This window comes from Hylobates moloch, unplaced genomic scaffold, assembly GCF_009828535.3.
Source record: "Hylobates moloch isolate HMO894 unplaced genomic scaffold, HMol_V3 SCAFFOLD_14, whole genome shotgun sequence".
Lineage (NCBI taxonomy): Eukaryota > Metazoa > Chordata > Mammalia > Primates > Hylobatidae > Hylobates > Hylobates moloch.
Window position 1 is genome coordinate 34,009,724 of NW_026652289.1, and position 12,212 is coordinate 34,021,935.

The 12,212-nt window shown below is 47.4% G+C and overlaps 1 protein-coding gene across 5 annotated transcripts in view; it reads right to left on the reverse strand.

The window, feature by feature from the left end:
• Positions 1-12,212, reverse strand: part of IGF1R (insulin like growth factor 1 receptor) — a 310,252-nt gene that overhangs the window by 34,758 nt on the left and 263,282 nt on the right. For all 5 annotated transcript variants that reach the window (XM_032175300.2, XM_032175299.2, XM_058427622.1 and 2 more), the window contains 5 exons: positions 11,087-11,325; positions 8,239-8,406; positions 7,491-7,695; positions 1,921-2,204; positions 413-549 (listed from right to left, as the gene is read on the reverse strand). In XM_032175300.2, the coding sequence (XP_032031191.1) occupies positions 413-549; positions 1,921-2,204; positions 7,491-7,695; positions 8,239-8,406; positions 11,087-11,325 (1,033 nt within the window). The remainder of the gene's footprint in view (positions 1-412; positions 550-1,920; positions 2,205-7,490; positions 7,696-8,238; positions 8,407-11,086; positions 11,326-12,212) is intronic.

A 12,212-nucleotide genomic window follows, 5' to 3' on the forward strand; every position in this document is an offset into this window, starting at 1 on the left:
CCTGATCTGACCTCCCACCTAACAATGATCCTGAGTGTCAGTAAAGACGAAGAAATCAAATCTTAAAAGGTCGTCTTCAAGTAGCTTCAAGCACACCTAAAAGCTTTAACCAAACATTTTTGTAACCGAGAACTCCAGAAGGATTAAAAGTTATTAGAAGTGATCTGGCCTATCCCATAAGGTTATCTTATACAATGAAATTGTTTCTTGAGGGCAAAAAGCAGCCTAGCTCTTTGCACACTATGGAGTACTCCTTAGAGTACAGAGTGGGTAGAAAGACCCAAATCCTCACCAACTTGGCATATATTTTATTAAGTCCTATGCTAACCAGGAGGTAACCTGTGCAGTCGGGTAGCATATGCTGTCAATGGATGGAAGTACATGCAGGCACGGGCCACCGCCCCAGTCCTACCTCAACTTGTGATCCGTATTTTATTTCATACATTAGAATCAATCCATTGGGATTCTCAGGTTCCGGCCACTTTAAAAAGATGGAGTTTTCAGGCCTTGGCTCCCAGGTCACTGGCCCAGGAATGTCATCTGCTCCTTCTGTACAATTTAAACAAGGGACAAAGTTGGATTTGGGTTCCCAGGGAGGGAGGCCAACAACTGGGCTGACCTGAGAATAACGCCCCCATCCACGCGGGCAGGACGATGGAGATCAGCCACGTACACTGCCCCCGAGTGGGCGGCTCACACACAGCAGAGGGTTCAGAATCACACCAACCACACAACTTGCACGTCTCAAGATGACACAAGATCCTCCTTTCTCCCCAGTCCCTTAACAAAAAAAGCCTGCTGCCAAGCACAGCAGGAAAATCTTGGCAACCTAAGTAACTTTCTTCTATTCTGTGCCTACCACTTGAAAAAAGAAAGCTTTGTGAAGCCATCAAACACAAGTAGCCCTGAAAAGATGCTGAATAAGCAGAAGCAGGACACGGGGCCTGCCGGCTGTGACAGGGACCCTCCGTGGCCCGCGGCTACACGCGGCAACTGCAATTTTTATGCAGGCATGAAGGATGGTCCCAAGCCCAGCCTGAGAGGAAGCTGCCGGGAGGTTGGTGCCGAGGGCAGGGCAAGCCCTCCCTGCCGGCATCAACTCCTCCAGCGGCTGACTGACCTTGTGGTGGTTCCTTTCTTGCTTTTGCTTCTTGAAGCAGTAAACAGAGTGGTGATAAGCAAAGGTCACGGCAAGTTACAGCTGGAAAAGGCACTTGAGGGGTTAGCTGGCTATGTCTCTCCTAGGAGGGCTAAGGAAACTGAGGCAGGGAGCCTGACGATTGCCTTAAGGCATGCTACAATGGACTTCAGTGCCAGGAGGACCCCACACCCCAGACTCCCGTCCCCTCCGTGCTCTTTCTACCACCTGAGGCCTCCTAAAGAGCAGGGCAGTTCTTGTTCTGTCTTTGAAGGCACCCACCTTCAAAGACAGATGAATGCCCGAGTGACAGGCAGTGTCTAACAACAAGGGAAAGCCAAAGACTAAATAAGCAAGACCAGAGGCTACTCCAGGAGTTGATCTTGGGGGGCAATGGTTACTCTGGATCAAGGCAACTAACTGGAGACATCTCTGGATATGTGAGAGCTGAGGAGGGGGCAACCCGATTTGTGTGCAAGAGGGGCAAAGGACAGCGGGGGTGCACGATGTGCACCAAGTAGCAGGTGGAGGGGGGGCCCTGCAGACAGCTCCCTGCTCCCAGCATGTTCTACAGAGAGACCAAGCTGGGAGTGGTGTCACTAGGAGAGCGTGGGCTCTGTTCCCTGGGCAGCTGGTCTACATGCCACCTGCCAATGACTGCACGTTGTTTAGCAGGCAGGCCTGAGTCGAAGGGTCATGGCCCTGGGTGTCAGACCCTGTGTCCATAAAACATGTCTTCTCCACTAGGTTGTGAGGAAGGTGGCGATGGGGCCATACCATACCCGCAGGCATCGTCCTTGCAAAGACGAAGTTGGAGGCGCTGCAGCCCAGCTTCTCAGCCTCGTGGTTGCAGCTGTGGATATCGATGCGGTACAATGTGAAAGGCCGAAGGTTGGAAATGACAGTTCTCTCCTTGTTATCCACTCTGCTCTCAAAGAAAGGGTACTCTGTCTCCAGCTCCTCCGGGTCGGTGATGTTGTAGGCGTCGGCGGCCGTGGTGTTCCTGCTGCGGCTGGACGTGGTGCTGTTGGCCACTTGCATGACGTCTCTCCGCTTCCTTTCAGGTCTGCAAGGAAGAGAGAAATGTGGCTTTTAAGTACTTTTACCTCTTTTGTCTTTTCTATGACTTGAGTAAGAGTAACAGAAGAATCTTAACCGTGGAATAGAAGGAGCTGTTGAGCCCCCTTGGATAAGAACTCATGAATAACACAGGGCTGTGCTTCCTCACTGTCTGGCTTTCTCTACTCTGCAAGTGTCAGACTGGGCACAAAACTCTCACCCCCACCCCCCAGCTCTCAGAGTGGTTCTTCGATCTTACCTAGAGGCAAACAGTGTCTCTGCCACTCTTGGCCAGGCAGTCCTGGCTGTGTCATCAGAACACTCAGGCCATCTGATCACATACCTTATGGTTAAGCATTAAAGGTGGCAAACCTACCAGCTGTGCTAAGATTTATTAGGGCAGGAGGGGAGAGGCGAGGTGTGTGGCAGAGGCTCCAGAGACCTGGGGCAGAGGGATATGAAAGCCTGTGGTAGTGGCTCCTTGGATCTGCTCTGACTGTGGAAATAAAGATGCCTGGAGCCTAGCAGCAAGCAGCTCCATGGACCCCAGGGCTCTTCTTGGGGGCTCCTGCTGCAGGCCCACCCCCAACCCCAAGCGTCTGTGCTTGCTACACTCTGCGTGTCCCTGGAGCCCACCCAGGCTTCCTCCCACTCAGCAGTGAGCACCTGTGGCCTCACCAAGGTCCTGCCCATGAGAGGGCAGTCTTTGTCATGGATTTGAATGGGGCCTGGAACAACCGAAAAGCAAAAGGGAGTGCATCATAAAGTCATCACAAAAAGGACATTCACACCGAAAAGGGCAGATGAGGCATGAGGGTGCGACCCTCTAATTGCTGCTTTGGTCAAATATGAAAAAATGGGCTTTGTGGCTCCCCCTAGAAACCTTAAAACAGAATCCTAATATTTACAGGAACCAACAAAAACAAACAGAATACGAGAGGAGCACCCAGATGGAGAAAGGGCAACCCTTAGGTCAGCCACGGACCAATGGTGAGAAAACAGGGCTGAGGTGTTCGGCTGGGGTCACTGGTCTTAGGAATAGGCAAAAGGCAGGGAGCAAATGTGATGAATTCCATCTGCCCAGGGAAATGAGAAAGTCCAGAACATGGGAAGCTCATCAGTGCCATGGAGGGGACAGCGCAGCAGCAGCAGCAGAGAGGGAAAGCAAGCTCACGCAGGGAATGGAGCAGCCAGGAGCCACGTGCAGGTTCGGCTGACGCTCGGCAGGATTCTAGCTGGTCCTTAGGCCAGAACCTGGAAGGGGAGAGCAGGGGGCTTGGGGAAAGGGCCTCTGAGTCTCCCCAGTCTTCTCAGCCCAGATTCCCCTGAGGAAAACATGGTCCTTCTTTGTGTAGTAGCACACGGGGGTCCTACCAAAGGCATAAACTGCCCAACACAGATATGCTCATTCCAACAAGCAGAAAACCACAAGGTCAGGGCGTGTACATTTGCTTTCACAATACTGAGGGAGGAAGGGTAAGGACATGAGGCTGATCATCCACAATCCTCACACTCTGCAAACCAACCAATTGGCTAACCAAGCTTCCCGGAAGGGAAAAACACAAGAAACCACATTTACTGTCAGGGAAATCTTTGTCAACACATCATCAACAAATTTCCTGCCCTCCCTTCAAAACCGACACAACATACACTTGTGTCTGTCAGAAGTTGCTTAGGTTTGACGCACTGCAAAATAATTCTGTGTCAAAAGCCCTCTCCCAGCCCAGCCCACCCCCATGTAACTGGGATTACATCATGAAGTATACTCAGTACTTTGTTTATCAACATCACACTTTTAGGGACTGCACAGCTCTCAATGCGGATGACATCAAGGCAGTAACAAGGGGAGGGAGGTGACACAGAACATTATCTGGAAGGCAGGAACAGGGGAAGCACAATGGCCCATACATCATTTTTTGGTAAACAAGTACATTTCCAGATCGTGTGCCCAACAGCAAACATTACTGCCAACTTTCCCCACTCCACGGACCATGATACAACCTAGCCCTATTGGAAAACCTTTTACTTTCCAACATCTGTCAACACTTTAGCTAGTTAAACCAAACTATGTGATTTACAAAATAAAGACAGTAGTCAAAGAAAGGCATTTACTGCAAGTATTGACTTCAGAAACTAGTAAGTTTTACAAACTCTAGCTTCCACTCTACTTCAAAACATACAGGATATTCTGGACAATTTACAAGGAACTAAATCTTACTTAACTGGTTTTATCCCACGAATAAATTGTTCTCAGAATGAACTGAAAGAAATCAAATCCATTTTCGGACAATTCACTTGTAAAACAGAAAGCCAGCCTTTGTGACTCAGTCATTCTCTCAGCTGGACACTCCTTCACCTGAACTCCGCCAGAACTCAGTAGGAGGCAAAAAACAAACATTAACTTCTTAAAAATTACGGCCCCTCACCACGGACAAAATATTGTCTTTATATACACCCACAAAAAGAGAGAATCACAAGTTGGACTTGTCTTAGGAGAGAGGAAGGAAGGACTTGGGGGACAGATAAACACACTTCGCAAGTGGAACAGAGGAAACTTGTTTTGAACCCAACACCACCGATGCTGTGCATTAATAACATAGTGTCAATCACAGCTCTGCCTTCACATCACTTAATCTTGTGCTACACATCTGATGAGAAAAAAACAGGTCTTGCCTTGTAACTACAACTGAAAGCAATGGGCCTTTCAGCAAAATCTTTCCAAAACCTTGACTCACAACCCGAACTTCCTGCTGATTAGTGGAACAAGACAGCAACGTAAACAAGGGCCCATGATAGAGAAAAACGAACTTCCCGCCCAGCCTGCTTTGGGACACCCTAAATCCATCCTTCCGTGTGGCGGGCAGCAGGAGCTGCCACAAGCGGAGCCTCTGCTGGTCTAGGTGGAAAGGACCACGAGAAGCAACGCAATGGAGGAGAAGAGGGGGAAAAGAGAGTCAGTGTGTGGGAATGAGGACCAGGTCCCAAACCGATTCTTAATTAATTAGGATGTTGGAGAATTCACCAAACCTCATTGAGTTCCAGTTTCCAAACCTCTCTGCAATCTTTCTAGTCCTCAAACTTTCTGCTTTCTAGGAACTACCAGTGATACAAAGATATCCTGGATAAGAAAATGGCCTTGGGCACTGAACCTCAAGGTTTACACTCAAAGCCCTGCCACCTATCAGCAGGCAGAAGACTCCCCCCGCGGGGCAGGCTGGGAGAGGCCATGAGGGATTCGCAGGCCCTTCTCGCAGCTCTGGTGTTTTTTTTTTTTTTTTCTTGAGATGGAGTCTTGCCCTGTTGCCCAGGCTGGAGTGCAATGGTGCGATCTCAGCTCACTGCAACCTCCACCTCCCGGGTTCAAGCGATTATCCTGCCTCAGCTTCCCAAGTAGCTGGGATTACAGGTGTGCGTCACCATGCTTGGCTAATTTTTTGTATCTTTAGTAGGGACAGGGTTTCACCATGTTGCCAGGCTGGTCTCAAACGCCTGACCTTGTGATCTGCCCACCTCAGCCTCCCAAAGTGCTGGGATTACAGGCGTGAGCCACTGCACCTGGCTGCTCTGGTGGTTTTAACTTCAAGAGAGGAGGGGAGGGGAAGAAAGCCACCAAGCAATGAAGAGGCTCACTCTCAAAAGGAAATAGTGCCTCCAGTTCTAACCGGTCTTTATTTCCCCACTTTACTGATTTCTCGAAGTGAGATAGCTATTTCAACCATTTTGCAAATATCAAAAAGGTCACTTTGCAGAAAAAAAAAATCACTTTAAAAACCATTTGTTGTTACAGCCTAAGAAAGCCTCTAAGAGCAGAGTCACTGCGGAAGAAATAGCCACTACAGGCTCCTCTCAGGGTCAGGGGCAGTGAGGGAAGGGAACGTGCTGGGTGGGGTGCTGGCAGTGGGGGCGCTGTGGGGACTGCGGGTGGGCAGCTCATGGGTACCATGCTGATTTAAATCCAACTCCTTGGCCTAGTTTTCAGGCATAAGGTCGTTTCCAAAATCTGCACTATCATCTTACAGGAAGAGGGGGCCAGGGAACACCACCATGCTTCCATCTCCTTTCCCACACACTACTGGGCTAATCCTTTTTTGAAAGGAAAAAAAAATTGTTTAACATTTTTATTGTGTTAAAATAAAATTTTGAAACAAAATAAAATTTATGTAAGATAATAAGTTGCCATTTTAATCATTTTAAGGGTACAATTTAGTGGCGTTAATTGCATTCACAGAATGGCACAGCTATCATCATTATCTATTTCCAAAAATTTTCATCACTCCAAATAGAAAATCTATCGATTATGGAATAACTCCCATTCCCCTCCACACTCTATCCCCATCCCCTGGTAAACTCAAATCTACTTTCTGTCACCACACATTTGCCCATTCCATGTATTTCACACAACATAAAATCATACACTATTTGTCTTTTTGTGTCTGGCCTTGCTTCACTTGGCATGGTGTCTTCAAGGTTCATCTGTGTTGTGACATGGATCAAAATTTCCTCCTTTTATGGCTGAATAATATTCCAATGTATGGTTCGAGCTCATTTTATTGAGCCACTCACCTGTTGATGTACACTGGGTTGTTTCCGGATTTGGCTACTATGAACAGTCCTGCTATGAACATTTATTTTCTTCTGCTTTTGTCCCCACTTCCCAGAAACCAAGACCACAGCAGAGGAGCAGAGGAGCAGAGTCCCTGGGGCAGGGACTGTGTTGCTTTGACAGGCAGAGTAACCACGCAATAAACAGCCACTGCAGGCTGTCTCCCTACACTGCTTCCCAAACTTACTTGTAAAGGATGCCTGTGGCACCTGGCTATGTTTTGAAGTCAGGCCCCTTCCAACACAGACTCTGATCCTTTTCCCTCTTGCTTCACTCCTTCTCTGTCAGGCTGAGAGAAGCAGCAGAGAGAATTGGGAAGGGCAGAGATGGACCCAACTCCTGGCCTTTCCTCTCGCCAGACAGCAGAGGTCAGTACTCTTTGAGTCTCCCGTCCCTGCCTCTACCACAGGATGCCCACCTGCTCTCTGTGGGGGGTTGCAGCTGAGACCGCAGTACCTGTCACACCGGTGGCCCCAGCAACCCAAGCCCCGGTCCCTGTTCCCTTCAGGGCTGACTGGCTTCCGCAGGGACTCACTTCACCGAACCTGTCATCTTTTTCGGTTCCGTCTCAATGGCTACTGTCTCGTACCCCCCAGCTGCTGACTTACACACTACCTGGTGGGGAGAAAGGCAACAGAACCTGCCTGAGCAGTGGGTTTTGCCAACTGAAATTTCACATGAGCTGGGTACCTGGGCACGAAGATGGAGTTGTGCAGGAAATTCTCAAAGACTTTGCGGTACTCAGCCTCCTCCTTCTCGGCCTGCTTCTCGGCTTCAGTTTTGGGGCAGGCGCAGCAAGGTCCTTTCTCTCCACCACACACCTCAGTCTTGGGGTTCTCTGTGATCTCCTCAATGTCGATGGTGCCGTCGGCATACTTCCTGATGGGGATTTTGTCTTCTCGGAAAAGAAAAGCCAAAACAAGAGTGGGAATGAAAGCCGTTATACACGCTTGTGAGGAAAAATAATAGCTCTCAGTACCTTTAATCAAGAAGATAGCTGGTCTCGGCCAGATGTGGTGGCTCAAGGCTATAATCCCAGCACTTTCGGAGGCCGAGGCAGGCAAATCACCTGAGGTCAGGAGTTTCAGACCGGCCTGGGCAACACGGTGAAACCCTGTCTCTACTAAAAATACAGAAATTAGCCGGGCATGGTGGTGCATGCCTGTAATCCCAGCTACTCGGAAGGCTGAGGAATGAGAAATGCTTGAACCTGGGAGGCAGAAATTGCAGTGAACCATGATCGCACCACTGCACTCCAGCCTGGGCAACAGAGTGAGACTCTGTCTCAAAAAAAAAAAAAAAAAAAAAAAAGAAGATAGCTGGTTTCCAATGGAGAACTACACTGTTATCTGATATGTGTAATATCAGGGCTCAGGTACATTAAAACCACAGGAATGAACGGTCACACCCTCCGTCCAGGCCGCTGCTGCACCCTTACCTTTCGAGCAGTAATTGTGCCGGTAAAGGTAGCCGTCCTGAGGCTGCCGCTGCCAGCGCACAATGTAGTAACTCAGGTTGCCGTTGGGCAGAGAGGGAGGGTTCCACTTCACGATTAACTGAGAAGAGGAGTTCGACGCTGAAAGAACGTCCAAGGGAATGGAAGGAACTGGAAAGGGGAACAAAGAACATTCTAGAAAATGAAATGAACTTAAGATTCAGGCTATCAGACGCTCTGTGCAAGCCAACAGGAAACTGCAAGTTTGACCTGGATAAGAAAATAACAATGAACAATGAAATACAAAGTGAAAAGTGAACCGTATTTTGAAATACTACTACTTTAAATGCCAACATTTCCCTTTATAATCTATTTCCTCAGGTAATCTCTGTGAAAACAAACATGACTGAGTTGTAAATGGAAAAAGGCTGCGGGGGCACAAGCAGGGTTAGAAGAGACAATATGAAAATCTACAGCTAATTCAAACACCTGGTATTTCTCATTTGTTACAACTGCCATTCTCCACAGTGCTGAACTCCGGCAATTTCGACAACTGGTAAAATAGGCTGACTTGGATTTCATCTGAGATTTTGAATCTCTGATAAAAACGTCATGAAGCCAAATGGAAAGAGGAAGTGGAAAGGGGGCTGGAGAGTCTGTGTGTGTGAAGGAGTGTGCGTGCCCGTGTCACAGCTGTGTGTAAGAGGGATGGGGGAGAGGCAATGCAAAGAACACGGAAGTCCACCATTTCCACAGGCATCCTTCAGCACAATGATTGAGGCATGACTCTGAAAAGCAGTTTAGAACTGCAAATGCATGGAAGCCTCATTTCAAGCAAAGGACTCTTGTTACCAGCAGAATGAATGCCGATTATAGGCAAAGCATAGTTATCTGATCAAGCTTTACTTATGCTGACCCCTGAACCCAAACCCAGAGCTGAAGTGTGCACGAAGATCAAATGCATCCCAGAACCACTGAAATCTTGTCCTTATTGGGTCACAAAAAAGCATCAACGTTGACGGTTTTTCCAAAGCGCAGGAGACACCTTCACTGGGTATCACTTAAGCAACATGTTTGCCTAAGCCATTTTTAAAACTTGAAAAGGGCGGACAGCTTGAGGGTGCTCCAGGTTATACAATACACACAAGGCTCTGAACATCGTTAAGGGATGATACTTTGGAAAAAGGTTATGACTAATGACTAGCGTTTTCAGAGAAAACATAACCACTTGATGCGCAGCCACTTTAGGGTTTCCAAAAATAAGTACTTCAAAAACAAACAGCTCATTCCTAGATACATTCTTATGATAGGTGTCACAAAACAGCAGAGGTAGACGACCAAGTTCTTGTCTGTGTCTGCTGCATGAAAGGACAGAGGACAAAACATAGTGAACTGACTCATTTGTACAGTGCCTGGTTTCCATCTTTGCAGAAAGGAAACAGGTTTCTTGAGAATCTGTCACAATAAGCAGATATTCCTGTTTCCCAAATGCTACAGTGAATTGCTGGGCAGGGGTTACTTCCAAATTTTAGGATGAAGAACTTATTCTGTTGCACTGAACCTCTGCTACACCAACCCACACCCAGGATCAGAAGCCTGTGCCAATTTTGTTTTAATAAGCACTTTACCCAGTGACATGACTGTGGCCACTTACAGGTTCATGGAAATGGGGTAGGAGGGGAGGAAGAAGCAGGCGTGCACAGCAAAAGGTTTTCCCCACCAGCATTTTCTTCTCACCCTCCTCTCTGCCATTTAAACTCATTTTGTGCTCGCTTATGGGTATTTAAAAATACCTTACCCACTAAAATAATGGCTATTATCAAAGAATGTTTATCAGTGCTACAGACTGAATGTCTGTGTCCCCCACCAAAATTCACATGTCCAAATCCTAACCCCTAAGGTGATGGAATTAGGAGGCGTGGCCTTTGGGAGGTGGTTGGGTCATGGGGGTGAAGCCCTCATGAATGGAATCCGGGCCCTTCTACAACAGGCCCTGCAGAGTGCTCCCGCATTCCTGCCACCATGCAAGGACACAATGAAAAGACAGCCATCTATGAGCCAGGGAGTGGGCCCTCACCAGACACCAAATCTGCCAGCGCCTTGATCTTGCACTTTGTGGCTTCTGGAACTGTGAGAAATACCTTTCTATTGCTTATGCCACCCAGGCTATGCTGTTTGTGACAGAAGCTCCAATGGACTAAAACAATCAGTGTCTTTAAAACTGAAGTGGATTTTCCTACTTCTAAACTAGTTTTTATATACTTGGAAACTATTAATGTTTGCTTTTACTGTTTCCAGATCTGGAGTTGAGAAATGAGGTGGTTCAGAACCTAAAGATAAAGGAAGGAGGAACATCATCATCAGTGAATACTTTGGATATCCACAACATACTACATCTGCAGTCTTTCAACTTTTGTTGACCTCTTTGGAACTCTATAGGCTCCAGAATGAAGATGGAAAACCAGTGAGCCACATGAATTAAGTGGAACACAGATCAGCACGGTTTCAGTTCCTGGAGGATTGAACATCAAAATAAACAAGAAAGAAGGGCAGCCGAAGATGGCTGTTTCCAGGCTGGGCCTTCCAATGAAACCAGCCCAGCACCCTGGAGGACCTGGGCTCATAGGCACAAAGCAGGAGATGACGGAAGATAGTACCGAGGCCAGAAATTGGCACGGAAGAGCCTAATTAGTGCTAGCAGTGGAGAAATGAATATGACACAGTATTACCTATTGACAAGAAAGACAACAGGCATAGCTCACTGCTAATCCTACAATGACACCTTGTACAAGCAAGGCCAGTGAGCTTGTGAAGAAGTGTGGATGCTGGGGGCTTGTCTAGGCGTGGATACCTGAAGCATTGGTGCGAATGTACAAGATCTCACTCTTGGCCCCACGGATATGGTCGTTCTCCACCATGGTGAGGGTCACAGCCTTGACGTAAACGGCGTACTGAGTCCAGGGCTTCAGCCCATGCAGTAAGATGCCGGGCTCCACGTCCTTGTTGGGCGGGAGGTCCACGTCCACCATGTTCCAGCTGTTGGAGCCGCAGGCGTCCTGCCCATCATACTCCGTGACATTCTTAAAGGGTCTGAAAGACAATTAAGTTCAGAGACAGTTCGGGGCTCTGACATCTAAACCCTCAAAAATCTTCCCCAGAGGCCCAGCATGTCACACTTTCTATAACGGGAGGTCTAAATAAACAAATAATCAATTAGACTTTTATAGAAGAAGAAAATGAAGTGTCTGGACTCTGGGCTTCCCCAGTCGGGCATTATAGAATTGAATGCTCTGCCTCAGGAAGAGCCAGTTCAACAGTTACTGGGATTCAATAGTTACTGCTCCTTAAGAACATATGCAAATACTATTTTTCTCTCTTCTGATTGCAGCATTTTTTCATCATTAAGAAAAAAACAAGCATAGTCAGTTAATGCAAATATCAGATATTGAAAGAAGGTAACTGTTGGAGAAAAATGACTTTCCTACAGACAAACAGAAGTAGCTTCTAAAATTCAAATTGCTCATAAACAATTCTGATACTTAAGCATCTTATAATATTCAAATATTTAGTTTCCAGATTGCCTTAGAAACTAGCATCAAGTCCTTAGTGAAACTACCAGCTGACATTGCCAAAGCACTGGTGCGACTACCAAAGAGAATACAGTACTTTGCACAGATGCATGGTTGGGTAGACATTTTACATTTATCAGCTAAAAGGGCTGGACAGCTGCTGGCCGCTGGCTTCTGAAACAAACATTAACAGAACACTGTCTGCTGTCATGGGATGGGAGATCATGAGGGGCTCCCCTATGTACAAACTCTGAAAGCCTAGTAATCCTAAGTACCCAATTTCTCATTCATAGGACCCCAGCTCTGGCAGGAGGAAAGAGTACAAGATGCTGTCATAAGGTGCCTCTGGTTCCTGCTCTTTGGAAGCCACACATCTGGGAAAGAGAACTATGGGATTAAGATGGGACC